At 35.7% G+C, this 15,685-nt stretch overlaps 1 protein-coding gene across 3 annotated transcripts in view; it reads left to right on the top strand.

Moving 5' to 3' along the window:
• Positions 1–14,676, top strand: part of LOC145228650 (uncharacterized) — a 41,292-nt gene extending 26,616 nt beyond the window's left edge. The window contains exons 1-10 of one of the 3 annotated variants that reach the window (XM_080093869.1): positions 6,386–6,542; positions 8,039–8,124; positions 8,834–9,047; positions 9,364–9,536; positions 10,252–10,400; positions 11,005–11,170; positions 11,339–11,764; positions 13,129–13,230; positions 13,700–13,807; positions 14,303–14,676. In XM_080093869.1, the coding sequence (XP_079949995.1) occupies positions 11,731–11,764; positions 13,129–13,230; positions 13,700–13,807; positions 14,303–14,337 (279 nt within the window). In that variant the 5' untranslated portion in view covers positions 6,386–6,542; positions 8,039–8,124; positions 8,834–9,047; ... (2 more) ...; positions 11,005–11,170; positions 11,339–11,730 and the 3' untranslated portion in view covers positions 14,338–14,676. Of the gene's footprint in view, positions 1–6,385; positions 6,543–6,723; positions 7,432–8,038; positions 8,125–8,833; positions 9,048–9,363; positions 9,537–10,251; positions 10,401–11,004; positions 11,171–11,338; positions 11,765–13,128; positions 13,231–13,699; positions 13,808–14,302 lie in introns of those variants that run through there. The other 2 variants (XM_080093871.1, XM_080093864.1) reach the window with 2 other exon arrangements.
• The last annotated feature ends 1,009 nt before the right edge of the window (positions 14,677–15,685 follow it).

Raw genomic sequence — 15,685 nt, 5'->3', positions numbered from 1 at the left:
TCTTCAGTACGAAGTGTTGCAACGAATAATGCATTGAACTCGTCTGAAACTTTGGTTCAAGTCGGATTGTTCGGTGAAAAGGCCGATTAATTTTTGGTACATTGGTTTAAGCTACCAACACACGGGGGGTCTAAACTGCGGCCGCGAGTCAAATGCGTCCCCGGTGGCATTTTACGTGGCCTGTCTTTGTTGTTTTAAATTATGTGACCGCTATAGTTTGGATAAAGTTTTTGGATTGTGGCAATTGCTTCTTCACGCAAAAGCTTCCTTGGAACTTTATTTACCGGTAAAAGCGGAAGTATACATTGTGCTGGCGTAATAAATCCCAATGTTTCCTCAAATCCCGTATATTTGTTATATAACTCTACGTTCAAAAACTTTGCAAAAAACGTTGGCCCGCGGGGGTCTTTACCTAATAAAAAAATAGCCTCCATTAGAAACGGTTTGGACACTCCTGCAACAACTCCATGTCAGATGTATTGGGATCTTGATACATCTGAACGTTGTTAAGAGTATCGTAGGAAATGTAATTAATCCATTAAACTCCGACACATTTTTTTCAAAAAAAGGAAACGAAAAATCAACTATAACTTCAAAACTTACATTACCACACGAAGCAACTCGAAGTTTTTTTAGTGCAATTGTGTCGCTATGTTTTCTTTCACCAAGCGAAATAAACTCAACTCAAACTATACGATTGACGTAGTCAAACGGTCTAAATGTATAAACGTATTAAATTGTGACCATGCGATATATGAACTACAATTCCTGTTTACAGAGATCTTAACAAAACAATACAAGCTCGAATCAACAACGGACGACTCTACAATAATTTAAACAATGTTGAAACAACAAAATAATTACAGTCCTGCATTGTGCATGTAAAATTTGTTGAACAATTTTGCAAAAATCTATGGCATGTCAGATTACTACATGTTTTATGTGATTGATTTAAACCCTTTTATTATTAAGCCACCGTTGATTAGCTTTAAGGCAGGGATGCACAACCCTTTAGATTGGACGGCTACATTACAGACTTCTGTTTTGCCGACGGCCACAAATGTGCGCATGATATTTGTTTATTAATTACAATTGCTAATGTAAATGGGATTTATTACATAACATTGTGCTTAAAATTCAGATTTGATTTTTAAATTCATCCTTAAATTCACTTTATCTATAAATTAAACTGAAAGATTTGCTCTGATCATTGTTAATCTGAGGTACTGGCAACAACGAATAAACAACCGTTTGACAGACGGTGACCAGTAAACTAAATAAAAAATCACATTGTAGAAACTTACTATAAGGACTTTCATATCAGAAAGCAAACAAGCAATTTTTGTGCATACTAGTCGCCTTTACTTAAAAGGCCCATTTAAAAATGACAAAAAAATGTTGGGCCTTATTGCCACCAATGGCCGACAATCAAAACCGTAAAAAAATTATTTTAAAGTAATTCTTTTTCCAGCTAAAATGTTGCCCCAATTAAAGTAAAACGACCTCTTTACTGATATATCTTAAAAAGTTTTCATTACGACAACGAAACCTTTTAATGTTTGTAACCAAATATATTTTAAATTATAAAAAGTCGTCAACAAACACTTATAAATTTGGTTTTTCTTATAGTAACTATTACACATAACTTGTAGGTTCAAACCTTTGTAAATCATTCTAAGTACTTATATCTTTTGAAATTGAAACAAAACGGAAACATTTTTCCTTGTATATCAAAAAATAAAAGCGGTGGGCCTTATTACCTTCCAGGCCTGTGCATTTTAGAGCAGGGGTGTCAAACTGACGGTCCAAGGGCCGCATGCGGTAACGAGGCCCTCTAATGCGGCCTACGAACACTTAACAACAATTGTAGTATTTTCTCAGATATTTATCTAATTAAAATATTTTTTTGTACTTTTTAAAGTCAAAGAAATTATTTAAACAGGGACTTGCAAAAATTTAATTTATAGATGAAAATTCATATGTTATGAATAGAAACGATACAAATTTAACCGTTCCTCGAAGCGTTAAGTTTCAGTCAACTTGCAGCCGTACGGCCTTGAACATGTTTATTAAAATATATGTACTGGCGACAGTAATGTAATTAAACCACCTTTGCCAAAAATTTTGATTTTCAAACTGCTCTAACATTTGTGTTACAGAAAAGAGTATTACCAGCCTAGTAGCCATATGTGACATACTTTTTGTGCGCATATTGTGCACAAACAATGCGAAAAACAGGTACCAAAAGCGTCCAATATAGATTATGATGTCATTTTTAACACACACACACACATATATATATACATGTTAAAAATGATTAAGTTAAAAGTGTGGCAAATCTGTGCAATGACAGTTTGTTGCTGTCATTATTTTTACGAGACGTAACTTTGGATGGCCTTAATACCAAACATTAGGACCAAGACAGGGCGATAAACCTTTCACTTAAACTCTTTAAAACTACCAAGAGCACAATACAATGCTGCATAAATTTAACTTTAACAAAATACCCGCATTATGACATTATTACAGATTTACAAGAAAAACTGGCCTATACGCACATTTTTATCGGCAACACTACATAACCCATGGTTCTGTAACACCACGTTGTATATCAACAAACTTAACCTGGTATCTTTGCAGTCCAGTGGTTACCAACCTACGTCGCAACACACACAGCTTTAAATAAGTTATGAACACAGCTTTTTACGTATATCCTATGTAGATTTTTCGCCATGTTTTGAACTGGTAGCTTCCATTCAATTTGATCATTTGTACTGTAGGCCTACATAAGCCTTCTACTCCTGCATAACAAATTCGGGTTTACTTAAATATACGTTTGGAATTATAGCCAAAAAAAACAAAACCCGTTACATTAGCAGGTTTAGCGCACAATCTATTCTGCAAGCCAACGCCTTTGCTATTTGATTATTTGTACTGTGCATATGTCCATTAAAATATACTCCAGCAAAACGAATTCGGGTTTACATTAATTATAATATGATATTTAAACATAGCCAAAAAATAAGCTAAAAACAAAACCGTTGGGCCTACATTAGCGGGAAATCTAGCCTGCAAGCCAACGCAACTATGGTTTCTTTGATCAGCAAATCACAAGACAGATAGGTTCTTTCCATGCGTTCCAAATCGTTAGACGAAGTTGTGCATCAATTCTCTTGAGATATTGCCTAACAACATCTGTCCTTATCCCAAGGCGAGTTTGAAATTGATGAAATTATTTATAGACGCAGTTTTTGCGCCTTAATTTTGGACATTTTCGTTCCAGGTGTCTGGTAACCCTCATGTTGCGCCGCCCGGTTCAGCAGCAAGACGAGCACAAAGGCAAAAGCGGTTTCTGCAAATACGTGCTGCTTTAGTCAAGGCAATATACAAGAAATTATCAGCAAATTTGACTCTTACCGAACTATTATAGGACCAGAGTCACAGTAACATTCAAAGCGATCAGTAGATTTTAGGTTCTGCAAATACTGCATCAAATTCAATAAACATCACCAAACCACATTAGTTACAGATTGCGAGACTTTAAGCAACAAGGCTTACCGGAATAATTCAGTTATTTACAGCAACAGCACGTTGACTGACGACTGTGGAATCAATAGTCCAGAGATGCACAATTACACATTGGACGACCAACAACAGTTCAGTTAGCACAAATTTCCTATCCGTTACCGAAAAACAAAACATAGTCGATCAATTTATAAAGCATGCTGCCTCTATAATATCCAGTCGCTAATAAACACGAGGCAGTCACACTTACAAGACGTGACTTCAGTAAAACAATGCCAAGGCTGTGACGTCATAAGCACTGATTGTATGACAGATAATGTCACCAGGTTGCACAACATTGCGCCATTCAAGTGAGTTAAGGCTACTGGCGGAAAACATAGAAATCATAATAATATGTACAATGGCGATGTAACACTCCCCCACAAAAATGTGACACATTTTTACAAACACAACGTCGCCAATCGCGCGTGCACTGCAGAGTGGCGACAAATCAATGTTCGACAGTCCTTATCATCGGAGTACCGAGCAGTTATCCCTGTATTTGTCTGGTGTTCCGAGCAGTCGTCTTTGACGTCCAGTCTTTGCTTCCACCGATGTTCAGGGCTCAAACCAAGGCCGGACGTCGAGGAACTCTCCCGTTTTTTGGGCGTCCTTGGTCGCGACATGTGCTTCGGTGCTAAGTCGCCTTGACCGATGACGCCGCAAAGGAAAGGACCAATGCCCGTTAGACGGTCGTGTGGGAACGATGTTTAGTTGTGGCGACGGTTTTGCGTTGAGCGTGCAAGACGGGGTTGCCAGGTTGGCCTATTTTCGGCCAGAATCGCTCATTCTGGCCTTGATTCAGAGCCCTTGGGCGAAAAAACTTCGGTCTGGCCGTCTGGCCGAAAGTTTGGGCGTTCTCACACTTTTATCATGCTTCTCGCTTCTCAGCAGGATTTGACGCTTTTCGGTCCCGACCTTTTTGTTTTCTGCGCTGTCGCGATATGCGCCGTGTCTCGAACGAGATTGCAGCGCCACGTGACGCTCTGAATCCCGTCGCTGCTGAATAACACCGACTTTATCCGGTTTTGTGTCTGGTATCATTGTCTGAACTGTAATACTTACTCCGACTTCATGGTTTCCATCCGGTTAGCGCCATTATCATTGTCTGGATAACTTATCAACAACCCTCTACCCCCCCGGCAAATTTAAAATGCTATATAACTTGTCCCTTGTCCGGACTACCTGTATTACATTTTTGAGTAATTTTTGTACATGGATGGACGAAATGTATCTGCATTTAGTAAATTAGCCACATACGCTCTAAACTGCTTGTCGACACCAACAAGCAATGCAGTTGTTGAACGTGTTTTTTCTTTAGTAACTGCCATTAAAGCAAAAAGTAGAAACCGGTTAGGAGTAAAGATGCTTAAAGCCTTGGTTCGTATCAGATCAAACTTACATGAAGATGGGGTTTGCTGCAATAGCTTTACTGCAACTGACACCATGTTTAAATTGTTCAATAACGACATGTATGCACAAAATGTAACTGAGTTTAACAATCTGCTGACTGATTTTGACAATTGATACTTGTATTATTTTTTTCGTATAGTGTTGGTGTTGCGTATGTCATGTTTTTTGAATAAATGTTTACTCGAGCCTCGTTTTTCAAAAATAATAATACACATTGTCCACCACTTGATGGCGCTAAACAAGCGATTTTAGAAATTTAGCATAAAATGAAAGTTTGGGCGAATTTTAAGCGTTCTGGCCAACGGTCTGGTCGATTTGCAAAATTTTAACCTGGCAAGAGCGTGCGCCCGCGCAATTGCGACATCTCGTCATCGTTACACTCCCACTAAATGCCACGTCGCTGCATGTTTCGTTTCCATTCATTTTCTGATGAAATAAACCGTTTTATGTACGACCAGTTGCAGTAGACTCCGAAAAACCACTAACGTTACAGAAGACATTTATCCAAACGTTCCGGAATTTTGCTCATGCAAATATAGTAATTCTATGCAGTGTGATAAAAACATACAACATGATGGTACAATATCAAAGACGTTTATGTAATGAGGGATTCGCAGTGGCCAAAATAAATTATTAAAATTGTTGCAAAGAGAAAATATATTTTTATGCATGAAAACATAAAAATGGCATAAAACATGTATTTGCACAAATCCATAAACACTAGATTACAAAGCAACAAAAATAAATTAAGTTACAGTGCAACTAATATACTAATATATGTATATGTAATATACTGTGCACAAATAAAATTAAATTTAAGTTGATGAAAAAAAAGTCCTTCATCCTCAAATGCAACAAAAAAATTGATAAACATGTTCGTAGAAGTTACATCAGTATTCTGAGCGATAATACTTTTTTGTACATCATTTTTACTTATTTCTAAAATATAAGGCATTATTTTGCCCTTTTGTGATATCATAGAAAGACAATTGTCTGTGCAAGATTATTTTATTTACGCGGCAAAATTTGGGGATTACCCGTGAAAAATCTCTTACCATTATTCGCCAACAATAAACTTGAAGACGAATTTATCCGCGTCGGTTCTGACTGGTTTAATAAACAGCACATCCGAAAACAGTTCGCTTTTGTTACTGTGATATTGTTTTACCTCATTCGTGACTTGTCTAAACATGAGATACATTTGCAATACCGGTAGTTGGATAATGAAAAAGATTGAGGCACATTAGAGCCTTAATTTTTACTGAAAAGTTGACTTTTATGAAAGTCGAAGAATTATCAAAACATGGGCCAAGTAAACAGCAAAAAATGATGTGAAACAAAATTATTTATTTACCTTTTTTGTTTGTATTAAATAATTGTTACTTATTTTGTTTTTTTCTACAGCAACCCATTGAACAAAAAATAGGTTAGTTTGAACTGATCCTAATATATATTGCAACAACTCTACTATGTGCGATAAATCGTGGATTAAGTCAAATGTCTCTGCTCACACATGGATTTATTACTTATGTGAAGACATCTCAACCTTCTGACGCTGTTTTGAGGTAACCAATTTACCATGTTAGTTTTTAGCCTATGGAAAAAGGATATGTTTATTTTTCTGTACTTAAACTGTGTTGACCAAGTGGGTCAAAATTGTCCACACTCCATTTTAAGGGTAATTTTTTAAGTCATTTTTATTTTCAAAAAACATATTGTATGCAATGATGTAAACTTGGGGTATGCAACCTTAGTCACTGTGGGATCAAATACAATTACCAATTTTAAGTGGTGAGCCGCACCTTTATATATCACAAGGTGATTTTACTTTGTTGCATACCGAAAATATCTATATTGAGTTAACTACAACTAAATTTTGCTTTCGATTTTATCCCCAAAAGGCACATTAATCTACTCAAAAATATATAACAATTGGACTTGTTTGCTAGTACATTTGAAATCCAAGCTTCTCTGTGGGTTGCACAACCTTTTATCAATGGCCCACAGGTTGCACACGCCTGATCTAAATTTCTGGTATGTGTTTGCAAAACGATTTGTAACAGATATTTTATATCTGATGACGCATGAAATATCAAACACAAGCGAAAGAGATGAAAGTTATTTAACCTGTTGGGATTAATTCTTACTTTTCACGGTAGCCACAAGAATTTATTATAGTTCACATACATTTTATGTTAAACACCCTTTTGCACATAAATGTCAAATAGGTTAAATACCAACATTTTTTCGCAAATCATTCATTAGTATTCATAACTGTTAAAAATCCAAAGATTTTGCTTTATTGGTTCCCTACAGTAATGGACACACACTGTTTTAGAATTGTACAAAAACAATTGCATTTGTTACTTGGAATAAAGGGTGTTCAGCTATATATAACATGATGTGCACCACAGTCTGATATTAAAAGGATGCTGTAATGATTTTAAGCTTTAGGTAAGGGACTGTGGACTTCAGTGTTGAAACTGCTGATGGTTTCCTAGCTTGGTATCAACAATATTGTTAATACGTAAACACATACTTTACTTGCAACTTGCTGCACTTGGAGCTGTTGCATCTTTTTGTATTGACTTATCAAATTGTTAATTGTGACAGAACAGGGGTTTAAGTGAAAAAATCTTTGCTCGAAAAAATTTGAAGTAAGGTTGTTATTGTTTAAAGAGCATTTTAGTTTGCTGTTTTAAATTTTGGCCCAATCAGCCTATAAGTTATCTTTACAGCTCTTAATATGTGTTAAAGCGCCTGGGCTTCCAGACAGTCAATTCCCATAGGAGCGATTGGTTGGTTTTTGTCAATTGGACGCTGCTTAATGCATGAACACACATGCCACTGGGCTATTTTCGTGTTGGAATAGAGTTGCAAGGTTTTTGGTTGTTTTGTATCACAATGAAAGATGTTGCATATATTTAGTGGCAGATATTACATATAATGTTGGTCTATGAGAGCAGAGGCAGAATTTATTGCTATATTCCACTCCTTACCACACAAACATTTGTAAAATCTATGTCACTTATTCACACGTTCATATTTTTCTTTTACACAGGTTTATCGACGGAATGTTTGCTTAATGCAATTCATGCAGTATATCCCTGGAATTGCAACAGCACAATGTTTCTCCTACATGTGCAGGTATGTTGATAGAACAGGAGTCCACAACCTTTTAACTATATATGCCCACATCACAGGTCCCTATTTCAACAATGGCCACCAGTGTGCCAATGTTTGTAAATTACAGTTTTAAGGAAATGATATTTATTCCATAATATCCAATTCACTGGTGCATAAAAGTACAGAATGGTGTGTAATTTCATCCATAGACTTAACTTCACCACTTGCTTCTAGCAGTTTTTCACATCACTATTTACATTGTTATATATTAAGACTGTGGATTGCTTTTAAACAACATGCATACAAACAGTCTAGCCGCTAGGTTTCTATATCTCCCAAGCATGTAATATGTACATTTTTGATCCCCTGAAATCTTAACTTAAGAAGCCAAAAGCCACAAGAGCAAATGTATCAATATATTGGTCATTATATCACAATCGCCAGTATACAAATTTTAAAAGATGCTCTAGGGACCAGCTGCTGTACTGCAACTTTTTGTGCAACTTTCACTTATAGGTAATCAGTTGAATTGAAAGGTTTAAAATTATCCTGGCTTTGTAGCAAGCTTGTAACAAACAACTTTAACTCTTATATTAATACCTGTCATATTAAATTTATGATTTGATTTACTTTTTGTGGAAAAAATGTTGTAATATTTGCTTCTTCTCTAATAATGTCTTCTTTTCTATGTAAAACCACAACACTATTAATAAGTTACGTTGTTTAACAGGTGATCAACTTCCTAATTTGGTCGGTTCTTGGATCACTGCCCAACTTTTGGCATCCCTGACTCATTTGTATTACCTTCACCTGAATGTTATATCACTTGTCAATACGAAATATCAGTTTCTTTATCACCATGTTCTTCTGGTGCCATGGAGGTAGCTGAGAGTCAGTGGATGTTACCAAAATAACAATAATAAACAAGTCGGACTGCAAAAAAGGTTAATATGGATTAATTATTTTCAGGGATGTAGAACATAACGGTTATAAGGCTTCATGAGATAATGTTTCTTAACTGCTGGTACTTTAGGTTTTTGATAAGTTTAAGAAAGAATATTTTCTATTATACATGAGAGAAATTAGTAACAATGAAACCAAAGAGGTTTGTTTAGATTTTATAAAATCACCGGCCTGCAAAACTTGGTGAAAAATGTTATCGGTCTGCAAGCTCAACAAAGTTAAAAAACACTGTATTGGAATTTATTTTGGTGTTTTATAACACACAGTAAAGTTATCTTTAATTATGTTTAATTTTAGAATTTGATCGAAACTGAAACTACCATTGGAGGGATGTGTTGCTAAAACTGATGGAGAGATGTGAATGTTTGTTACAACTGTTTTGTTACTCTGATGGTCGGCTTGGTTATCAAACACATACAGAATTTATGGGAGAAAAGTCATCAGGATGGACTCGACTGATTCTGTTTTAGGTAGGAATTTTTTACATATTTTTTCACTTGCTATATTATGGGTTATGGTTTATGGATGTGTCAGATATACATATATTCTGTTTCATTACATTAGGATTATAGATTTCAAACTAGCATTCATTGAGAAAAACTCTAATATTTACTTATTTTGGTTTAAAGTTGAAGCAAAAAGCCTGAAAAATGAGACAATCATAAACTACATTTTTAGTCAAATAATTTCCAGCTAATTTCATACTTTTTGTTGCTTTAGCCAAGACCAGCCCACTTTATGCCTGATAATGTATTTTCGTCTGTGCACTGACCAAGGGTTGATGTTTGCGTTTGGCGCATGGCCCAGTCTATTGTAGACTGCAATTTCATGGCATTTGTACCCTTTAGTTTGCAAATAGGAGGATTATTTAGAATAAGGTTTAATTATCACTTTCTAAGCCTGGAACTCTACTTTTGAAGCCCAGGCATTTGTTGTGTTATTTTAGCTATAAAACATAAGATGACTCAGCAAAAACAAGTATCTTGTGAAACACTTTTAATAAGGATAACAATTGCACAAATAGAGTTAAAAAGCGACATACTTTTTTAATTAAACATTTCTGAATGCTCTTGCCATCATCAGTGGTATGAAAAGGCCACATCTTTTACACCTGTTTATGTACACTTGATTCATGCAATAGATTGATAAAAAGGTATTATTATATATATTTATTGCAATGCTTAGGTTGTCCATCTACTTCGATCCTTTGATGCTTTGCTGGAAAAGAGTGGAGTAGATCATGAAGAGAATAATTACAAACAACAAAGTCAATGTTACAACCCAATTGACAAATTCAGAAGAAACAAAACATCTATGGACTGGTTTTTGCTGAGGTAGGATTTTCTCATTTGTGTGTGATAGGTAATAAGGCAAGTAAGAGTAAAATGTTTTGAGAAATGACAGCTTCCATCAAAACTGAGATAAAGATATAGTGATCTGTGTTAGTAAATGTATTTGCAACACACAAACACATTAGTGTTAGGACTTAAGCATGTTGTTGCAAACATGTCATAAAATATTGATTCTTGTCCTGTATATGGCAATTCATGTGGTTGCTACATGCTTCAGTATTCTGGACCAGTGGTTCCCAACTGCAGGTCCGCGTAAATATTTTGCCGGTCCGCAAATTATCTTCATTTTTGAGATTTTGATATGAGATTCATACTGGCTGGATATGAGACATATGTATCTTAAATTACTACCAAGTATGCAAGATGCAATTTCCATGTAAAGTTATAAATGAATTCCAGCATTGTCATGCACAACTACATTTGTCATCAAGCGATAAAACATAAGATGACTCAGCGAAAGCAAGTATTTAGAGACACAATTTAGAAATCTTTTGCTGCCGATAATTTGATAAATCCAGTAGCTAACACCAGATATTTTGTTAATGTTCATAAATGTGTTGAGTCGGATTTATTTACATTTGTGTAGATTTTCAAGATGGATGAAGTGGTTGGTTCGCCGCCTGGAAGTCCTGCTGCACAACAAGCGACCCCAGCAGATAAACAGACAGACTCTGTAAGTTTGAAGACTCTGATTGCTTTGACAAAGTGCACAGTTTTGCGGGGTGACGTTTCGCCAAATTGGCTTCAATCAGGTTTGTGTATAACCTGGGTAAATCACCATATGAGCTACACAGACTCAATGGTTTGCCTGCAGAAAGTCATTCATGTCTTTGTTTTTCACACCTGTGATTTGTACAATACTGCATTGCTGGTTGGCATAAATGCTATATGGCTGACCAAAGTAACGAATATATTTGTAGTTGCTGGCTGAAGGTCAAACTGGCGATCCCCTACTATGAAGCTGACATGTGCAGCATACGAGGCAGGCAACGGTGCTTGTGATTCAACTTTCTATTGGCGCGGCTGAGTAGTCGCACAACAACAAATTCAAACCTGCTTTGGCATGCAACTGCACTTGATTCATTCTTTGCTTGGTTGAAAGAACACGTCATGATTGTGACATCACCAGCTTGTGACATCACCAGCTTGTGACTGGTTAAAAGTCTTTTGGTTAATTGTTTTGTTGAAATTGTCAAAATTATTTCACCAGTCATTTTGTTTTATATTTGTTTTTCACATTGCAGACATCGAGTGGCCTGAAGGAGATGCAATTCTGCCAGATGACGCCATAAAATTGATTCAACATTTGCTAATGAAAGATTCCAGCGATCGCGCAGGCTCAAAAGGTATTTTAAATGTTGAACACATAAATTATGTATACAACTTACTTAACCAATATATACAAAAGATTTTAACAAGTGTCTGTCATGCAGTATCTACACATTTGTGTCTGTTACCACTAGATTTCAGCAGAGCAAACCTGCTTCCAGAAATTAACCAAATTTTTAAACGGCTTCTGAATTTGATAAACTGTAGACACTTTGTACATTCAGCAGTTGTGGATTATAATTATTATTTCTTGTTGTGTTTCACCAAATCCCTCACTAGTTACCCCCACTATCCCTTTATAACAGTTAAGGTGCTTAAACATATAGTAGCTGCATAAAGTTGTCTATTACTACCATGTTTACATAAACAAACACCAAGCTACAATGCAAGTGTAAAAAAGTCTTTGGTGGTTTTGATGGGTTTGGTGGCAAAATGCAGATGTGCATGAAAATGCTGAAACCTTGTTTCAATATTATTTGTTTTTTAAATTGCTCCAACCCGTCACACATTTTGCAAAAACCAATAACTATTACGGAAAAATGGTCAATAATATATATATGCAGTATTCAAATGGTGACAAGTCTATTATTTTTTTATAGTCTATTATTGCAATGTTTAGGTTGTGCAGCTACATTGATGCCTTGATAGTTTGCTAGAAGAGTGGAGTGGATAATTAAGAGAATAAAATCAAAGTTACAATAGACATTGACAGATTTAGAAGAAACAAAACATCTATGACCTTTTTTGTTCTGAAGTAGGATTTTCTCATTTTGTGATAGGTGATAAGTCAAGATGTAGGAACAATATGTGCCTTTGTTTTTTTATTTTACTTAATGCCTTTAACCACAAAACTGAACAAATCCCATTCAAATCTCTTTTTTCTTGGCTTGTAAGCAACATAACAATATATATTCTTAAATACTATAAAGAATGCAAGATACAATTTCCATGTATAAGTTTATTTCAATCAGGTGGCTTTGCCTTTTGTAGCAAATAATATTAATGTGGACTTCTACCATTGTCATGCACCCCTGTATTTAGTCACCAGACAATTACTACGTTTACATGTCCGTGAATAGACTAGTACTAAAGTTGGGCCTAGCCTACTTGATGGGCCAAAAAGCCGTTGCGTTTACATGTCATGTGCGCAATGGTGCGTGACCGGATTGGCGAGGTCAAAACAAATGTTTTGATAAAGCGACCCTTAACTTACTTAAAAGTTTATTTTTGTGCCTCAAAGTTGTTTGAGTTTGACGCCCCTGCAGTAGAATTATGACGTGAGCAGCCTATGATTGATGTAATGCTTCTTTGTTCATTTGTTAACTTGTGATAATTATTTCAACAGCCATTTTGTTGTTACAATTTGTTCTTCACGTTGCAGACATCGAGTGGCCTGAGGGAGATGAAAATCTGCCAGACGACGCAGTGAAATGGATTCGGCATTTGCTAACTAAAGATTCCAGCGATCGAGCAGGCCGTAAAGGTATTTTTTGCTTGTTCTATTGAGCCCGCATTTGTGCCTTACCTACAAACAGCTCGTGGCCCACTTTGGCCGCCGTGGGACCCGTTTGAGAACCGCTGCAATAGGGAAACATGAGATGGTTTGTCAATTTCGGTCTTTTTTCTTGACAATATAATTAATTTGTGTGTCAATGCCAATACTGACATTTTAAACAATGTTTTGGTTATTTATATTTTCCAAAGATATCCGAAGCAATCCGATGTTTATGAAGTCAAGCACACCACACGTGTCACATCCGTTGCCATTACGACCCAGTTAGAAATAACGTTTCATACTTTGTTGCTAAGGCAGGAATAAACGGAGTTACCATGGCAACGGTGTGAGAAGCAAATGATGCTTTGCATTTGTTTCCTTGACAAAAAAGTGATAAAGTGGGATTCAACTTTCGTAACCATGGCAACAACGTGACTCAACTTTTCTCCGTTACCAGGGCAACCGATTGAAGGTGACATTTTTTACAATTTTCGAACACTTGGTGGCTTAACTTTGGTTTCCATGGCAATTTCTAACTTTCCCAGAGCTACGTCATTTGTGTGCAGTAAGTTGAAATTTTGAAATAAAGTTCGTTAACTTCTGCTTATTCTGTTCTTGCTATCTAAAATGGAAATCTCCAAACACATTTTAACAAGTGCTGATTAAGCCGTGCATTGTATTTACAAAATCAAGTTAATGTTTTTAACACAAATATTTTTACATGTGCTTTAATTATTAGTAATAATACCACGGTTTATCTGCATATAGTTTTACATTCAAATTAATTCGCAAAAATCAGTTGAATCACATTTTGGAGAAAAAAACTTAGTTACTTTGTTTTTATAATTCCTATTTATTAACGGTTAAAAGATTGAATTGCGCGAATTTTTAATTTAGCAAGATTTAAACAATTCAACAGGGTAATTGTATTTACATAATTTACACTGATACGGTAAATTAATAAAAGTCCATATTTTCATCTTTGGAAGAGAAATGTTGGTTTTATTCGCATTTAAACATCATCGTTGATTCTTTAATCGCTTCATTCCAACCTTTCCAGTGATACCAGATCATGTTGCGGTATCTACCTCGTGATCTTCCCCATTGAGCGTTGAGTTTACATTTGGAACAAATATTATTATACCACCATCCACCTTCACCGCCCCATAGAACTGCACAGTTGCCTTCCCACCTGTGTCACAATGTAATATTCCAATAAAACTTAACCTCGATACAAACTACACAAACACATAGTGGAATATTTAATCGTGTGTTTCAACCAATAGCGCTATTAGTTTATCAGTTGTGACATCACACAAGCTGGTTTATTGATTTTATGACGTCACACACTAACTACTAAATCACTTGATTTTTTGATTTTTTTAATAAACGGTTTTGGACACGACAAATAAAAATACGATTGAATCGCTTTATCTGCTGTTTTTTTTTATTTATTTAAAAAGTTAAAATTTAATTTTGCAATTTTATCATTGTGTTTTTCCTGTAGTTTATATGATTTCTGTGCAATTGATTTTGCACAATTGTTTTTGTCTTGCAATATGATGTCATGAAACAAACTTACAATGAAACAATATAATCTATTCATTTGACAATGCGGAAATATTTTTATACTTATATACACAAATTGTATTTACGGATCATTATCCCGATCTTTGGTGGTGAATTGCTTTCCGTTGTGATCTTTCAAACTGTCACCAGCCGTTCCACTGAAGCCAGAAACATGTAAACGATAATTGTCTGATTCATCGTCGATTGCAAACGAACTGCGAAAACAAAACACATTGTTGGTGTTTTTTTCCATTTATTATGGGTCCCCTTCTCTGAAGGACACACATTTCCTTCAGTTTTTGTTTTTCTGCCTAACGCGGATGTTTTTTCTCCCTTTTGTGAAAAAACGAGGTTTAAACCAGGAAGTCGAACCGGAACTGAATCCGAACCCGCGAACCGGTTCGAGCGGTTAAAATGCAGCCTGTATTACTTTTTGTAATCGCCACCACAAATTTATTGATTTCAAACAATGTACTGAAGAATACGCAAGATAGGAGCTACAGGGCGTTTCAAAAATGACGAATTATGGGTAGAATTAAGTTAATGGAAACGGTTCACAAACCGATCTCGAACTCCAAAAAATCAGTGAACCCGTAGCCTATAACAAGCGGTTCGACTCCCTGGTTTAAACTCATTTAAATTTTCGCACATTATTCATATGTATCTGAAGTTGTGCGTTGTATGTAATGCGCTAAAGTAATTTTTAACAAAGTAGATACGATGCTCATTGTTTACTAGCACATATGTATCTTAAGTTGTGGATTGGAAATTTTGTAATGCGCTGGATATTTTTAACAAAGTAGATGTGATGCTCATTGTTTGTTTAAAAATTTCAGGCAGGTCACTGGAGAGCAATAATATGTCCTGGTACAAC

This window comes from Phallusia mammillata, chromosome 5 (assembly GCF_965637545.1).
Source record: "Phallusia mammillata chromosome 5, kaPhaMamm4.hap1.1, whole genome shotgun sequence".
NCBI classification, from domain to species: Eukaryota; Metazoa; Chordata; class Ascidiacea; order Phlebobranchia; family Ascidiidae; genus Phallusia; species Phallusia mammillata.
The sequence above is the reverse complement of the archived record's forward strand: the minus strand, read 5'-3'. Positions and strand labels throughout refer to the sequence as shown.